Below are 17186 nucleotides of genomic sequence, written 5' to 3'. Positions count from 1 at the left end.
CATGCATGTAGATATAGTTTAGTGTGTGTGTGTGTGTGTGTGTTGTGTGGCGGGGGTGTGTGTATGTGTGTGTGGGCATGGGTGTGCTAGTGTGTGCGTGCATGTGTGTGCATGTATGTGTGCCTTCTTTAAATCTCTTAACTTTATATCCAAACTGTGGACTCTAAAATGACTTGATTCACTGTGTGCATTTTGGCCTCTTTACAGGCAGACACAGAGCAGGCTAAAGGGAGGGTCAGTGAGCAGCCCTCCCTGCGCCAGCCTGGGTGGATATACTCCCCCACAGGGAGACCGCACACAGCTTCAGCACACTCAAAATCAGGGACTCAGCAAAGATTCAGATTTAAGGTTCATTTGCAAGGACTAGTCAACACCTGAACAGAGCCCCTCTCCCCCAGCGATGCCCTAATCTCCCCCACTGGAGTTTAACCGGATTCAGGATGGATCTGAACGGTCTGCTCAATGCCACGGTATCAGATCGTTTATTTAGCAGAAGTCTGTATCCAGCTCTACTTACTAAATAAATGCATTAAATAGGCTTTAAACTGGCTTATAAACGCTGCAGAAATAAGCATCAGGACGCTCTCAAAGCCAGTAACCATGCAAGCAAATCTGAGAGAATTAAAAATAATATGAGAATGCCAAACTATCCTGGAAAGCACTCAATTATCCTGTCAGGATAGCAGGTATTAAAGGAAGCTGAGAATCTGTTGCAGTGCTACGAGAAAAGTCTGGTGTTTCTGATCTGAATGAAAACTGCTACAGCAGTTTATACTCTCAAACAACAACAATGACATCAGAAATTCAGTATATCATAGTGAGATATTTGAGCTTGTGAGATTAATTATTTTTAATTATCTTTGCCAAAACAAGCTCAAATGGTTTCACACAGACTATTAGTTGATTTCATAAAACAAACTGCAAATAAACAGGACTGACTTTCATCTTTTGGCAGATTTCTACCTTCGTACTCACAACTCAACTTTTATCTGTTATTTTGGCAGAATTATGAACATGAAAACTAAGTTATTCAATTTCTATATAAAGTTTCAATGTTGCTGCAGCAGCAGTCTTAAAGGTGAAAAACAAACACCTTGGCCACCTTCACCTGAAAGAGCTGAGATTCAACACTTTGTCACACCAACTTTCACTACCAACCATACACAGAGAGAGAGTGGAGGGGAAGGGAGGAGGGAAGACAGGCACATAAAAGAAAACAGAAGCAAACACAGAGGTGGAGAGCTACAGAGGGGACATTTTGGGGTGGGCTGTCATCTGGGGGATATTGGGGTGCATAAGGCCTGTGTCAGCAGGCTCCTGACAGCCAATAACAAACAGCCAGACGACTCCAGGGCAGGTGTGCTCCACTTTAGAGTCTCTGAGTCTCGTACAGGTGCACACAGACCTGCGCAGTGTGGACCGGCTGAATTATGGCTCTTAAAGGCAACGATAAACACTCATCTGGCTCATAGTTACGCACACGGCCACATCTCTCTGCTTTCACTCAGCTTCTCATGGTTAGCTTTCATATGCAGAATCATTGTCACAGTCTCAGTCACAGTCTCAGTCTCAGCCACAGCCACAGTCACAGTCTCAGTCACAGTCTCAGTCTCAGCCACAGTCACAGTCTCAGTCTCAGTCTCAGTCTCAGTCTCAGTCTCAGTCTCAGCCACAGTCTCAGCCTCAGTCTCAGTCTCAGCCTCAGTCACAGTCACAGTCTCAGTCACAGTCACAGTCTCAGTCTCAGTCTCAGCCACAGTCTCAGCCACAGTCACAGTCTCAGTCTCAGCCTCAGCCTCAGTCTCAGTCTCAGCCTCAGTCACAGTCACAGTCTCAGTCACAGCCACAGTCACAGTCACAGTCTCAGTCACAGTCTCAGTCACAGCCTCAGTTTCAGCCTCAGCCACAGTCACAGCCTCAGCCTCAGCCTCAGCCACAGTCACAGCCTCAGCCTCAGCCTCAGCCTCAGTCACAGTCTCAGTCTCAGCCTCAGTCACAGTCTCAGTCTCAGCCTCAGTCACAGTCTCAGTCTCAGTCTCAGTCACAGTCTCAGACTCAGCCTCAGACTCAGACTCAGACTCAGACTCAGTCTCAGACTCAGACTCAGACTCAGTCTCAGTCTCAGTCTCAGCCTCAGCCTCAGTCTCAGTCTCAGTCTCAGTCTCAGACTCAGCCTCAGCTCCTCAGTATTCAGCTCAGTCTCAGTCAGTCACAGTCTCAGTCTCAGTCTCAGTCTTGACTCATCTTTCAGCAGAGCTGTACCACGTGACTATCCTACATAGTGCCATCCTCAACAACTCCCCACAACTCAGGTCCTACAACTCCCATAATTCTCTGCTATGCTAAGCCCTATACTGGTACACACTGCCTTATCCGACAGAATACAGCAGCCATATTCCTCCTCTCTTCTAACCCTTGCACAGGTACACACAGTCCTCTCTGACAAAATGCAATACCCACAATCCTCTGCACCACTAACCACTTGCATAGGCACACACTGCCCTCCCTGAGAGAATACAACTCCCACAATCCTCTGCTCTGCTGACCCCGTACACACTGTCCTGTTTGACAGAAAGCGTGTGTTTATCTCTGCAGATAAACATTCAGTTTAAACGCACTGATGCCCTCTGGCCCTCGGAGATCAGAAACACAGACAGAACAACAGCAAGCAGACGGAGAAGATGAGGCTGAGGACGCTCTGCAGCTGAATGAAACCCATGAAGCTCAGAGGTAATTATGCAGAAGAATAACACTAATTTCATCTGCACTCCATATGTGACACTGGAGGGCGAAAGAAAGATTAAAAGTTTCCAGATTACAATGAATTTGCAATAACAGTGTTAGCACCCAGAGCCAGTGTTACCAAAGTGCCATTTACACATCCCCATTAACCGCGAGAAGCAACAGCTCTGAATGACTCCATCTGAAGTCTGATTACTACACTGCCCATGTGACACTACACTGCCCATGTGACAGACGTTCAACAGCTGAACCTGTCTGGTATCTGCAGGGCACTCTGCATGTACAGCAGCATAAACACTGCTGTCCTGGGAGTTCACATCCAGTGAAAGACTCTGAACATTCCTTATTGTGACCAGACGGCAACATTCCTATCGTTGGCATCGGATCATATTTGTATACATGTGTTCTCTGATCTACGCAAACCAGACACATCCTCAATAAAGTTCATAAAGTTTAACTTTCGCTGCCATTAAGAGACAAAAGGGAAAATGCAGGAAATGTATGAGGCCATTATCCAGTTTATTACTTTCTTCTCCACCGTTCTCTAAGCTGAAATAAATTGTTCATAAAAGTTGTGTTTGCTCAGGAAAATCTACACGTGCTTCTGCTTGCCAGTCTCATCAGGGCTGTAATGCGAGACAGTCTGTTTAATAGTTTGGTTCAGCTCAAATATGGTTCCTTCCTCTCCATTCTGTCTGTCTGTCAGCACTCTGTCCCCATTATTCACACTGTGCAATGATGTCATAGTAGTCAGTCATGAATATTCATGAGCAGGGGCAGATTGGGGCCCTCCCCCCCAGGGAGGCGGGACTCACCGGTCTCCCGGGAGATCTGAGTGAAGGCCTCCACGCCCCTCTCGCCGTAGCTGCCCTCCGAGGCCAGCGTGGAGACGTAGTTCCAGCCCATCGCCGTGACGATGTCCACCATGGCCTGCGCCTGGAAGGAGTCCGGCGGCACCACGCGCGAGAAGAAGTCGTAGCGCCGGTCATCACTGAGCTCCGGCGCCGTGGAGGCGTAGCTCACCTGAGGGATCTGAGAGGAGGAGAGAGGGAGGGAGAGGGAGGGGGAGAGGGAGAGGAGGGGGAGAGAGAGGGAGAGGGAGGAGGGGGAGAGAGAGGGAGGGGAGGGAGGGAGAGAGGGAGAGGGAGAGGGAGGGGAGGGAGGAGAGGAGAGGGAGGGGAGGGGAGGGAGAGGAGGAGAGGGAGGGAGGGAGGGAGAGGAGAGGGGGAGAGGGAGAGAGGAGGAGTGGGAGGGAGGGAGAGAGAGGGAGAGGGAGGTGGAGGGAGAGGGGGGAGAGAGGGAGGGAGGGCGGGGGCGGGGAGAGAGAGGGACAGAGTGAGAGGGAGAGAGGGGGAGAGAGGAGGGGGAGAAAAGGAGAGTGAGAGGGAGATTGAGAAGGGGAGAGAGAGAGGGAGGGGGCGAGGGGGAGGGAGGGGGGAGAGGGAGGGAGGGGGGGAGGGGAGAGGGAGAGGGAGGGGGAGGGAGAGAGGGGGGAGGGAGATAGAGAGAGGGAGAGGGGGAGAGAGATGGACAGAGGGAGAGAGGGGGAGAGAGAGAAAGGTGTCAGGGCCTGTGTGGGTTGCGGGTGATCCCGTATCTGAGGAAAGGCTCTTAGAGAGGTCAGCTGCCTCGATACTGGGGTCACAGTTCATAGACACTCAGGGAAATATTCAGGAAAGTGATCAGAAGATGCTCCACTCTCATTCTGAATATTAAACAACAACAAAAAGCCCATAATTCTCTGCAGGAGAAGTCTTGGTTCAGCAGGATATGTTGTGAGGAAGAGAGGACACTGTGGCAGAGTTCTCCTCGTCTGGCTCGAGCTGTCACACTGAGAGGGACCATCGATTGCAAAAAAAACTCCAACATTATTTCCAATTACATTTCATTCACATCTTCTGCAATCTTGCAGCTTTACTGCGCAGGACATCCGAATGCAGCACAAAGTGCATTTCCATGCTCTGTGACACAGGCTGCATTATTTACCCTCTGACCAGCCTGCGAATATTAAGCAAGAGAACCCCGCAGCACATTAGCATTAAATAACTCTAAAGAAACACATTTATTGCATTTTCACCATTTTGAATCAGACTGAAATATCTGACAATGCATTATTTATGAACGGCCACTAAAGTGTAGAATAAGCTCCAATAATTTGTCAGAAGGTTATACATCAGATTCCTGTGCTTTATAAATGAAGTTGATGTGTGGAATGAGATTTATTACAAAAATATGATAATTCATCAGGACCTTCTCTGGAGTCTTCTCTTACAAGGACAAATCAACCAGTGCTTGGAGAAGAAGTGTAAACTTTGGCAAATGCACAGAAACAGACTTCAGTAAAACACAATTATCATTAAACAGGCTCACTCAACCACAAATACATTATGTAAACAAATGTTTGTCATTATGTTTAATTCAGCTTAAATAACTTGCAGAATATAATTAGCTTTTGAGAAGTGATAATTAATAGTTTAATTTGTTATATTTAAGTTGTAGTATCGCAGATAGTTCGCAGAAATATTTTTTTTCTTTATATTTGAATTTCCAAGTGTTGTCTGTGGAATAATGAAATCAGTCTGGGTGTTTATGGAGCACTCTGATCAGTGAATACGGAGATTAACAGGCCTAATTGGCATCTTTTGTTTAAATTGTTGTGGAGGAACAGAGGTCTGGGTTCTTTTGATCTTCTGCCATTTGGGTAACACGGTTTAGCTCTGGGACATTTGGATACACCCCCACCATGGCTTGTGCTCAATTAACCTTTTGACCTCCTATGCAGTAAACACACACATCAACACAAGTGTCATCTGTCTGTGTGTGCACGCATGTGTGTGTGTGTGTGTGTGTGTGTACGTGTGGGTGTGTGTGTGTGTGTGTGTGTGCGTGTGTGTATTTGTGTGTGTGTGTGGGTGTGCATGAGTGTGCGTGTGTGTGTGTGCATGTGTGTGCGTGTCTGTGTGTGTGTGTCTGTGTGTGAGTGTGTGTGTGTGTGTGTATGTGTGTGTGTGTGTGGGTGTGCATGAGTGTGCATGTGTGTGTGTGTGTGTGCGTGTGTGTGCATGTGTGTGAGTGAGTGTGATTGTGTGTGTGTGTGTGTGTGTGATGTTCAGAGCATGCATGGATCTTTACAGTAAGGCAAGAGTCCAAAAGGATATTTATCACACCGCAGCGAGCTAACAGACAAGCCGAGTCTTCTGAGGTGTAAATATACACTCCGGACTCAGGTATCACAGTGATAGCAGAACTACCCCCACAGGAAATAATCACTGAGCAATGCACCCCTAACCCTAACCCTAACCCTAACCCCCACTGGAAATCATCACTGAGCAATGCACCCACAGCTCGTGTCAGTAAGAACAGTAACACAAGGAAATATAGTACTTCTGTAAACACAGGGAGGCCTTACTAATGTTTGCGGCCTACCCATCTCCTTCCCTCTCCCTCTCTTCCCCTTCTCTTTCCCCCACTCTCTTCCTTCCTACCTCCCTCTCTATTTACCCTCACTATCTCTCTTTCCCTCTCTCCCTCCCTAACTCCCACTCTACCCATCTCCTTCCCTCTCCCTCTCTTCCCCCTCTCTCCCTTTCTCTTTCCCCCTCTCTCTTCCTTCCTCCCTCTCTTTCTTTTACCCTCACTATCTCTCTCTTTCCCTCTCTCCCTCCCTAACTCCCACTCTACCCATCTCCTTCCCTCTCCCTCTCTTCCCCCTCTCTCCCTTTCTCTTTCCCCCACTCTCTTCCTTCCTCCCTCTCTCTTTTTTTAACCTTACTGTCTCTCTCTATCTCTCCCTCTCTCCTTGCTTTCTCATTTTCCATCTCTCTACTCTTTCTTATTTTAGGAAAGGACAGAATAAATGTGAAACTGATAAGAAAGGAAGTGAGGAGTCAGCAGGAAGTGGGCAGGTATAATTACTACATGGAGCAGGACATTTTACACTTAACAGCGACAAAGAAAAGAGCAGTACGTTATGCTGGCCACTGGCTTCAGTTTTGATAATGTGTCACTAAGGAGCTTCATTTTCTGTCTAAACAAATAGGCTTTCTTCCTTCCCTCTAAGTCCACTTTAGCCTGCTCATTATCATCACAAAGGGAAGTGACCTGCCCAATCCGTTTCTGTTACTGTCGTCATTAAGGCCAGCAGTTGCCATGGTTAACGGTCACTGAAACAGTTCCAAATCCAAAAAATGATGGTGTTATTCTCCTAAAGATGATTATTACATACTTACAATCAAATCAGAATTAGAATTTCAGTCACGGAAATGGATTTGGGCAGATGCATCCACGCAAATTAAGCCTTTTTCTCATGATATTACTGCAGTTGTTACTTTCAAAGAAGGAATATGCCAAGATAATTAATGCACACAGTCAGAATAATCTTTTAAAACTCCTGAAGTCTCTCTCAGGATGCATTAAATGCATCACATGAAGCAGGTACTGCACACACAGAGCAGAGACTGCACGTTTAATCCAAAAGAGGACACGACAGTGAAGGATGTAAAGTGCATTGCGTGTACATGCACCTACCAAATGAATGCACAGCATATACTCTTACCTGATTATTGGATGTGTATGTATTTATCTGGTTAGGTATTGTGTATTTTTACCCGTGGGTGTGTACAAACATAGAAGAAGCCGTATGTTGAGGTGTGCACACTGTGTCTGTGGGTGAACACGCAGCTGGGGGACAGGTGTGTGCATTCGCTGTGTGGGGGCGGGGCTTGTGGGCAGGTGGGTCGGTCTTCAGAAGAAGTGGAGCTTGCCGCACGCACAGATAATCAGCGGTTCTGAAAGCTGAAAGGGGCTTTTCCGCAGGGTTCCAGCCCCGGGGGTAATATGAGGAGCGCAGAGTTGAGGGGAAGCAGCTCGGGGGTAATTAGCCAGTGAAGGGGGAGTTAAAACAGCCCCATCTGCCCTCAGGAAGAGCATCGCAGGAGGAGCACAGAAGGGCAGTCGGGCTCAGGCGCGCTCTCTCTGCTATAATTCACTAACCCTGCTGAGAGGTCGCACACCTGTGCACCTGTGCCCTTCCCCAGGTAATAGCAGCCTACTGCAGCACGAGCACAAGCAGGACTGAGCCCCAAAACTCAGCCCCAAAACTCAGCCCCACACTCAGCCCCACACTCAGCCCCACACTCAGCCCCACACTCAGCCCCACACTCAGCCCCACACTCAGCCCCACACTCAGCCCACTTTTGGCCTCAGAGTGATGATATCTCAGTTAGAAGCAGAGCAGGATGTTTAACAGGTCGGAGGAGATGCTGGTCATTATGGAGAAATTCGCAACTGTTTCTATGAATCCTGCGTCAAAACAATTGAAGGCTGGGCCCCACATATTTCCCAAAAAATTTAGATTTTATTTTTCTCTTGAAAACACAAGGTCCAATCGGGGGGAGATTCTGCTTTCTCTGATTTTGTGTAGCACCAGACCTCTCTAAAACACGCACGCACATCCCTCTCTAAAACACACACAAATCCCTCTCTAAAACACACACACATCCCTCTCTAAAACACACACACATCCCTCTCTAAAACACACACACATCCCTCTCTAAAACACACACACATCCCTCTCTAAAACACACCACATCCCTCTCAAACCACCCATCTCTAAAACACATCACACATCCCTCTCTACACACACATCCCTCTCTAAAACACACACACATCCCTCTCTAAAACACACACACATCCCTCTCTAAAACACACACACATCCCTCTCTAAAACACACACACATCCCTCTCTAAAACACACACACATCCCTCTCTAAAACACACACATCACTCTCTAAAACACACATCCCTCTCACACACACACATCCCTCTCTAAAACACGTACACATCCCTCTCTAAAACACATACACATCCCTCTCTAAACACACGCACATCCCTCTCACACACACACATCCCTCTCACACACACATCCCTCTCTAAAACACGTACACATCCCTCTCTAAAACACACACACATCCCTCTCTAAAACACACACACATCCTTCTCTAAAACACATGCACATCCCTCTCTAAAACACACACACATCACTCTCTAAAACACACATCCCTCTCACACACACACATCCCTCTCTAAAACACACACATCCCTCTCACACGCACATCCCTCTCTAAAACACACGCACATCCCTCTCTAAAACACACGCACATCCCTCTCTAAAACACATGTAAATCTCACTATAAAGTGCATGTACGTCCTACTTCACACAGGCAGAGGCTCTCATTGCACACCCCTCCCCCAACCACTTTGGTTTTGGGAATTTCGCCTTTTTTAATCAATTTAAATTGATGTGAAATCAAATTGCTGAGGGACATGCAAATTAGCCAGATATGGGTCCCCTAGTGTTTCCCCATGAGAAATAAGTGTGAATTAATCAGGAGTTTAATAAGAACAGAACCTGCATATAACCCTGTTTAATAAGAACAGAAATGGCATATCACACGATTCGCGAGAGCAGAATCAATTTCCCCCTTTATCTGTGGCAGAAATACACTCATGGCCTGAGTTTATTAAAATACTGCCTTTCATTGAACTACAAATATGCTTTTGTGAAACTGTAATTATTATCGTGAAGGAAATTAAGAAAAACACAGCAGATCTCAACTATGATGAAAGCAACTGTAGAGAACACTTGGTCCAGCAGGTCGATTCTGTTCAGATCTGGAGGGGACAAATTAAAGGCAGACCCCATGAGGTGAGTACTGCCTGTAACAGAATTACAGCCCCATCACCCTCCTTATTTGCATAGCAAGCTCTCTCTTCAAGGGCAGCTTTCTCTTTTTAACACTCATTAACATTTACACAGCAGTATGCATTTAATCAGCTCTTTTTATTCTGCCAGTCACACGCCTCAGGGATTCAAGGTGAGTTCACCGTGCTATTGGCCAGTGCTGATGTACTGATCCGAGCACAGTCTCTCTGCTCTCCTAGCACTGTCAGAGACCGAGGTTCTGTGCATTATACATCTCTGCCCAAGTGGCTCCTGCCCCAGGTGCGCACACCTCACCCTGTCACACTCTGTTCTGCTCCAGACCAGCCCTTCCCCACCCCACCTAGCCCCCAACACCACACACACTGGCCCATAGGACCATGTTACAATATTTGTAAATTATGCATAATGTGCTTATAAAGGCTAAGTTAAGCATTTTTCATGTGCATTCAGGCTTCATTATGCATTTTTAAGTGGACAGAATTACAAAGTCTGACAAACATAACACGACATACCATAATGACGAGAACAGGTTATCCAGCCCAACAATGCTCGCCACTTTCTTACCACTAAAAGGTACCTGGTTCTCACCGTTTATCTAGCAGCTAGATAGTATCTAGCATTGTATCAAGCCTGGCCATAAAAGCCCCCAGAGTTTCTGCCTCTACTACATGAGCTGGCAAGCTATTCCACACATTGACCACTATCTGTGTGAAAAAGTACTTCCTAATGTCTTAATCAAATCACACCTAAGTCCCCTTTAACTAAGCGTGAAAAGATAAAGCACCTTAAGTCTTTCTTCATAATTTTTTTCTTCTAGAGCAGAAACCAATTTAGTTGCCCTTCTCTATCTATCTTGTAGTACAGTCCCCAGAACTGCACACAATACTCTCAGCATTCTGTTGTCCTGTTTTACTGCTACAACACAGTGCCTGGAATCTGAAAAGGTTTGATCAGCTATTACTCCCAACAATTTTCAGATGCATGCAAAATACTGCATAAATCCTCCCTCTGTAATTCAGCATGGCACCAAAGGTCTTTATTGTGAATACAGGGTGCACAGCACTCAGATCAACCAGAAGCCCCAGATTCACTTTCAGCAGTGCTCTTAAGTATGAGACAGTTATATAGTCGAAATGTATTTAAAATTAATGGGAACTTTTAAAGCAGGACAGTTGTTAAGAAATTAAGCTTGTGAGTATATAATAAATCCAAATTAACATTCAGTGCAAGATAGGAAACTCAATTAAAATAAAAGACATCCTTGCATGCTTTAATTGGCCTCTGTCATCATTTAAAATTGTGAAATTAGTTAGCCAAGATTCTCAATGGCTGCTCTAATTCACATCATTCTAATTCAAACAGCCAAAGATCGGATGGTTGGATTGTAAATGAATGTGTCACGGCAGTACTGGGCCTCAGGTCCTGACTAACCCTAACCCTAACCCCAACCCTAATGCCCCAAACCCTAACCCTAACCCCAACCCTAATGCCCCAAACCCTAACCCTAACCCTAATGCTCCAAACCCTAACCTAATTCTAACCCTAATGTGTCCTTCTGCAGCTACTCTCCTGCTCAGAATGTGCCTTTAAGTTCACTTCAGTCTGTGTCTACGCTTTTCACACTCTGTGTGTGTGACAGAGCGAGATAATGTGTGTGTGTCTGTGTTTGTGTGTGTGAGAGAAAGCGAGAGAGACAGAATGTGTGTGAGAGTGTGTGTGTGAGAGAGAATGTGCGTGACAGTGTGTGTCTGTGTGTGTGAGAGAGAGAGAATGTGTGTACGTGTGTGAGAGTGTGTCTGTGTGTGTGTGAGTGAGAGAGAGACAGAGAAAGAGAGAATGTGTGTGTCTGTGTGTGTGTGTGCGTGTTTGTGTGTGTGAGAGAGAGAGAGTATGCATATGCAAATGGTTATTATTATGCCAATGGTTCTTCTGAGTAAATTATGTGAAAAAGAGAGACCATAAAAACAACTCAACTACCAACCGTGTGAGTTCATGAGCCCTAAAACAGGGCAGATATGCCACTCAACGCTGAATTAAGACATGAAAACGCACAGCTCACAGAGTCTAACACCAGCTCACAGAGTCTAACACTGGCTCACAGAGTCTAACACCACCTCACAGAGTCTAACACCAGCTCACAGAGTCTAACACCAGCTCACACCAGCTCACAGAGTCTAACACCGGCTCACAGAGTCTAACACCGGCTCACAGAGTCTAACACCAGCTCACAGAGTCCAACACCAGCTCACAGAGTCTAACACCAGCTTACACCAGCTCACAGAGTCTAACACCAGCTCACAGAGGCTAACACCAGCTCACTGGCTCACAGAGTCTAACACCAGCTCACAGAGTCTAACACCAGCTCACAGAGTCTAACACCAGCTCACAGAGTCTAACACCAGCTCACAGAGTCTAACGCCAGCTCACAGAGTCTAACACCAGCTCACTGGCTCACAGAGTCTAACACCAGCTCACAGAGTCCAACACCGGCTCACAGAGTCTAACACCAGCTCACAGAGTCTAACACCAGCTCACACCAGCTCACAGAGTCTAACACCAGCTCACACCACCTCACAGAGTCTAACACCAGCTCACACCAGCTCACAGAGTCTAACACCAGCTCACACCAGCTCACAGAGTCCAACACCAGCTCACAGAGTCTAACACCGGCTCACAGCGGCTACTGCCGATTGGGTCCCGCAGTCTGCGGCTTCATCTTTCTGACAGAAACATCAGCATATATTAAATAATTTACATTATTACAATTACCTCAGAGATTGGCTTTTTTAATTGAAACCGTCTTTGGCAGTTTTTTTGTGTTAAATGAGAGCGATTTTATGGAAAGCGCACAGGAGCAGAACCGAGTCCTATCAGAATAAAGACCAATCAATGCTGCTAATTAATGGCCCTCGTTAAATGAGCAGGTTGACAATGATCATGTTATAAAGAGGAGCTCTTAGCTCCTTGTGCCCCAGCACTACAGGCTGTGTAGAGTGGCAGCAGGCTGGCTGGGGCATTATGTATTTGGGGCAGAGAAAGTGGGAGAGCTGGATGTTGGCCCTTGTGTGGGAATACTAAACCTCTACGGAGGACCGCAGTTTAAAACCAGAGCCACGAATCAGGAGGTCAAAACAAGCGGGACCAAACATGGCCACAGCCAGGCACAGGACCAAACAGGACCAGGCCTTCAGGGGCCAGAGTGGCATGATTAGCTCATTATTTGGGTCAAACTGGGCCAAAGCGGGCCAAAGTGGTCTCGGATAAGCAGGCCAGTCTGCGCATGTGAATGCATAAATACAGGCGGCCCTCTCATACGCCAGCCCACAGCAGAACCCCTGCAGGCTTCTGATTGGCCAGACGAGCGAGAGAAGGGTGCACCACAAGGGCAAATCCAGAGTCAGAATTCCATGTTAGCATCTGAATCTGCTATTTAAAGTCCCAATCATTTATTTGACATTTATTTGACCTAACAAGACATTTTCATGAAAATGAATATGCCAGCATTAATGCAAACAGAGAAAATTTGAAATTGGCACCAAAATAACTGGTCAGAACAAAAACCAGCACACACACAATGGCCCTCCAGGGACGGCCAATCCTGGCTAGCCATTTATGTCACATGGTCCTCCCAGCTGCAGGGGGTGCCGTCACAGAGTTTCATTTCATAGTTATGAGCAGAGTATTTTTCCCACGCCGTGCAGGAACTGCCGCCGTGGGCTATGCATGGCAAATTGTGGTCACTTACTCAGTCACTCACTCACGGACGACCTAAGAGGGACGTTTGGTGGGACGCATGCGCAGGTGGTGCTTTGTTTAGTAGGACGCATGCGCATGTGCATCTCCCAAAATCACTACTTCAAACGGCACAAGATTTTTAAGCACAGCTTTATCGCCTAACGTTACTTTAGCTAACCCTAACATGTTAGCATTTCGCCTACTTTTATTAACCTAGTTAGCGCGTACCACCGATACAGATGTATGGACACAAGGAGGACAACAAGTAACGTTACAGAGGTGAGGACATGCCATAGCTAGTTAGCCAAGTTTTACTCATGACACTGTGTACAGGTGCGCGGTGGGTCTGGACGGCTTCGTGCTCGTTATAAATGAGGGGAGGAGCAGGTCGGTTCTGTCAAAAGGTGAAGCCTACAGGCAGAATGCTTGTTAGTCTTCGAGAAGGTTCCAGAAGGTTCCAGAGATAATTAGTGATTAAAGATGGGCTCCACAGTCAGCTCTGATCCCGACTGCGCACTACCCCAGAGCATTGTGGGACAGGTGTGTGTACCATCCAGTCCAGCAGGGCAGATGGGACTCACACCAGCTTCATGCAGGAACTGTGCTGCACTCGCCAGCTTTACAGAGACTCCTAGAACTACAGCATCACCTCCACAATCAGGGCATCACAGCCCCGGGAAAACAGATAACCAGCCGCCAACAAGGCTATTTACACTGCGTATCAGGTACTGTACGCACTGAAATCAGTGTTGTAGTGAAATTATTTATTTTAGCAGTAATTCGTATCCAGATCACCATTCATAGCTTTGCCTGTCATCCTTAGCTTGAGAGAAAAATCAGGGATTCAAGCAGCAACTTTACATGCCAGTGTGGTTCCAGCCTTATTGCATTCATTACATTAAATTCATGCACATAGAGGATTATCTTATCCAGAGAGACTTACAGGGCAGAGCTTTTACATGCTGTTCCTTTGTCCTGGTGAATATTTAATGAAGCTGTTCAGATTTATAACTGTTGCACAGGGCTACAACTGCAGTACCACACCTGGGAATCAAACCTGCAACCTCACAGCTACAAGCCCAGTGCCCTAACTATTACACTACACTGCGGCACCACACTGCCAGCCGTCTGGTCATATGGCCCAGAGCTAGCCAATCATGACCAATGCTGCTCCAGAGCTAGCCATTCATGATCACTGCTGCTCCAGAGCTAACCAATCATGATATCCGCTGCCCCAGGGCTAACCAATCAAGCCCAGTGCTGCTCCAGTGCTAGCCAATCATCACTAATGCTGCTTCAGTGCTAACCAGTCAGGATCATTGCTTCCCCATCCCCAGAACTGATGCACTTAGAACCAGGACCTATGCACTTAGAACCAGGACTGATGCCTTTTGACAATGCTGCATAGGTAGCCAACGCTACCAAGCTAATTTAGAGAACTGGAAGCAGCGATTACTGACTCGTTCCGGAGGAACACAGCACAGGTGTCGGCTTTAATTAAGATGCACAGATGACTGTGCTCACGTCAGGAGCAGGAGGGGAAGCCCAAAGACACAGGCTGCCCTCTGCGTGACCTTGTGGGCGGGGCCAGAGGCGCTGGAGGGCAGGAGGTGGTGGAGGGCTCTGACTCAATCTCTGGTGGGATGGCGGTATGGTGTGTCAGCGGCATGGCGTGTCGGCGTGGCGGCGCAGAGGCTGCATGCTAACAGCCTGGCTCTCCCTCTGACGGGATGGCGGTACGGCGGTATGGTGTGTCGGCGGCATGGCATCGCGGCGCAGCGGCTGCATGCTAACAGCCTGGCGCTCCCTCTGACTCACTCTCTGGCGGGATGGCGGTACAGCGGTATGGTGTGTCAGCGGCATGGCGGTATGGTGTGTCAGCAGTATGGCATCGCGGCGCAGCGGCTGCATGCTAACAGCCTGGCTCTCCCTCTGACTCACTCTCTGGCGGGATGGCGGTACGGCGGTATGGTGTGTCAGCGGTATGGCATCGCGGCACAGCGGCTGCATGCTAACAGCCTGGCTCTCCCTCTGACTCACTCTCTGGCGGGATGGCGGTATGGTGTGTCAGCGGTATGGCATCGCGGCGCAGCGGCTGCATGCTAACAGCCTGGCTCTCCTGTGACTCACCGCGGAGCGCGGGAACTTCCCGCAGCTGCAGCAGCACGCCTGAGGGGCGGACGATGTGCCAGAATAAGAGATCAGGGCCAGACTGACACCCCCCCCCCCCCCAACTCACCCAGCGTACCAGCTGATACAGCCCCCTTCACAGCACCGTGAGGACCCAGACCTTACCAGCACTTTACCAGGAACTTACCAGCACTTTACCAGGACCTTACCAGCACTTTACCAGGACCGTACCAGCACTTTACCAGGACCTTACCAGCACTTTACCAGGAACTTACCAGCACTTTACCAGGACCTTACCAGCACTTTACCAGGACATAACCAGCACTTTACCAGGACCGTACCAGCACTTTACCAGGACCGTACCAGCACTTTACCAGGACCTTACCAGCACTTTACCAGGACCTTACCAGCACTTTACCAGGACCTTACCAGCACTTTACCACCATCTGTTACAGAGAGATAATGTTACAGAGGGACCCTGTTACAGAGGGATAATGTTACACAGGGATACTGTTACAGAGGGACCCTGTTACAGTGGGATGCTGTTAGAGCCACTGTCAGACACACTTACTGCACTCGGGACTTGTTGTTGATGCTGACAGTCACGTCTGTGGTCCTGTCATTACATTAGGAGACACTGTGTGCATTTTCTAGGTCAGTAACTCATCCTGGAAAACAAACCACTCACTATGACGTCTTTATTATTTATCTTGTGTGACCTTTTTATTGTACAATGAATCAAAATGCCAAAAGAATTTCACGCCTGCTGGTTTGGGGGTTGAAAGATGACATCTGATGCCTGTCATCGTCGCTGAAAGCAGGTAAACCAACAGACTGTGAAATGTATTCACATGTGCATGACCACACAGGTGAGATCACTACAGACTCTACATACTGCACAGCAGCCACCTTCTGACTGCAGATGTCTTAATTATGATTCATTAATTCTGATTTATTCCTTCCAGATGAGGCACCACACGTTATACATGACCAGCTCAACCTTTGTCCCTCCAGCCAGAGGGTACTGCGATTATTAAGTACATAAAATCAGAGCTGAGAATCAGAATATCGGATGCTATATACATGTGCATTTAGCCTGAGAATGCCTGGGGTAGTTATACTCTGAGCAAGATTAGATTGATAATTAAAAATGTAGTAATTTTACCACTAGGCTCCATTGTTTTGGTTTATAAGGGGAAATGGTGCTCATTTGAGATGCAGCTGCTGGTGTAAACACCAGGACAGGAAGTGTAAACACCAGGACAGGAAGTGCTACACGGTGCGATTTGCACGCTCATGGCTGCTGCTCATTTCGGCTCCAAACACCCCGAGGTTCTGCTGAACACAGCTCAGCTGGCTCAGCTCTCCGGAGAAACATCTGCTGAGCACAGATCTGCTATCTCTCTCTCTCTCAACATCTCTGTGGCCAGAAACAGCCAATCAAATCGCCTCCCCACAGGACAGGAAGACCGCAGTGAAAACGCCATTTGGATTACACGGGCGAGAGAGAGAGAGAGAGAGAGAGAGATTACAGTTGCGAGCGTCTCACCCGTTCCACAGCCAGCTGGAAAATCCACGTCTGATATTACCGACCGGATCTCACCGCTGACATCGAACGGCTCCACAGAAAGAGGCATCTCCCTCCCCCGAGCAGGCCTGCTGCTCACAGGACACCGAGGGTGTGAAGCATTCCAAAAACAGAAAGTTACTTTCCCATTTTCAAAAGGGTTTAGCGCTATAATTACACAAACAGATTGTGAGTAATTGTGCTCTTAGGGTTTTGGGTTCAGTACTTCAGAGAGGGGAATCCAGCTGTCTAACACATCACCGCACTACTGAGAATCCACTCTGCACT

The 17186-nt window shown here is 47.6% G+C and overlaps 1 protein-coding gene across 4 annotated transcripts in view; it reads right to left on the bottom strand.

Annotated features, from left to right (window-relative positions):
* The window catches only part of LOC135235136 (metabotropic glutamate receptor 7-like), a 171210-nt gene that overhangs the window by 56997 nt on the left and 97027 nt on the right, over positions 1-17186 (bottom strand). For 3 of the 4 annotated variants that reach the window (XM_064300355.1, XM_064300356.1, XM_064300354.1), the window contains exon 2: positions 3558-3774. In XM_064300355.1, the coding sequence (XP_064156425.1) occupies positions 3558-3774 (217 nt within the window). The remainder of the gene's footprint in view (positions 1-3557; positions 3775-17186) is intronic. The other variant, XM_064300357.1, reaches the window with a different exon arrangement.

The sequence above is a fragment of the Anguilla rostrata genome, chromosome 11 (assembly GCF_018555375.3).
Source record: "Anguilla rostrata isolate EN2019 chromosome 11, ASM1855537v3, whole genome shotgun sequence".
In the NCBI taxonomy this organism is placed as follows: domain Eukaryota; kingdom Metazoa; phylum Chordata; class Actinopteri; order Anguilliformes; family Anguillidae; genus Anguilla; species Anguilla rostrata.
This window is presented reverse-complemented; position numbering and strand designations above follow the sequence as displayed.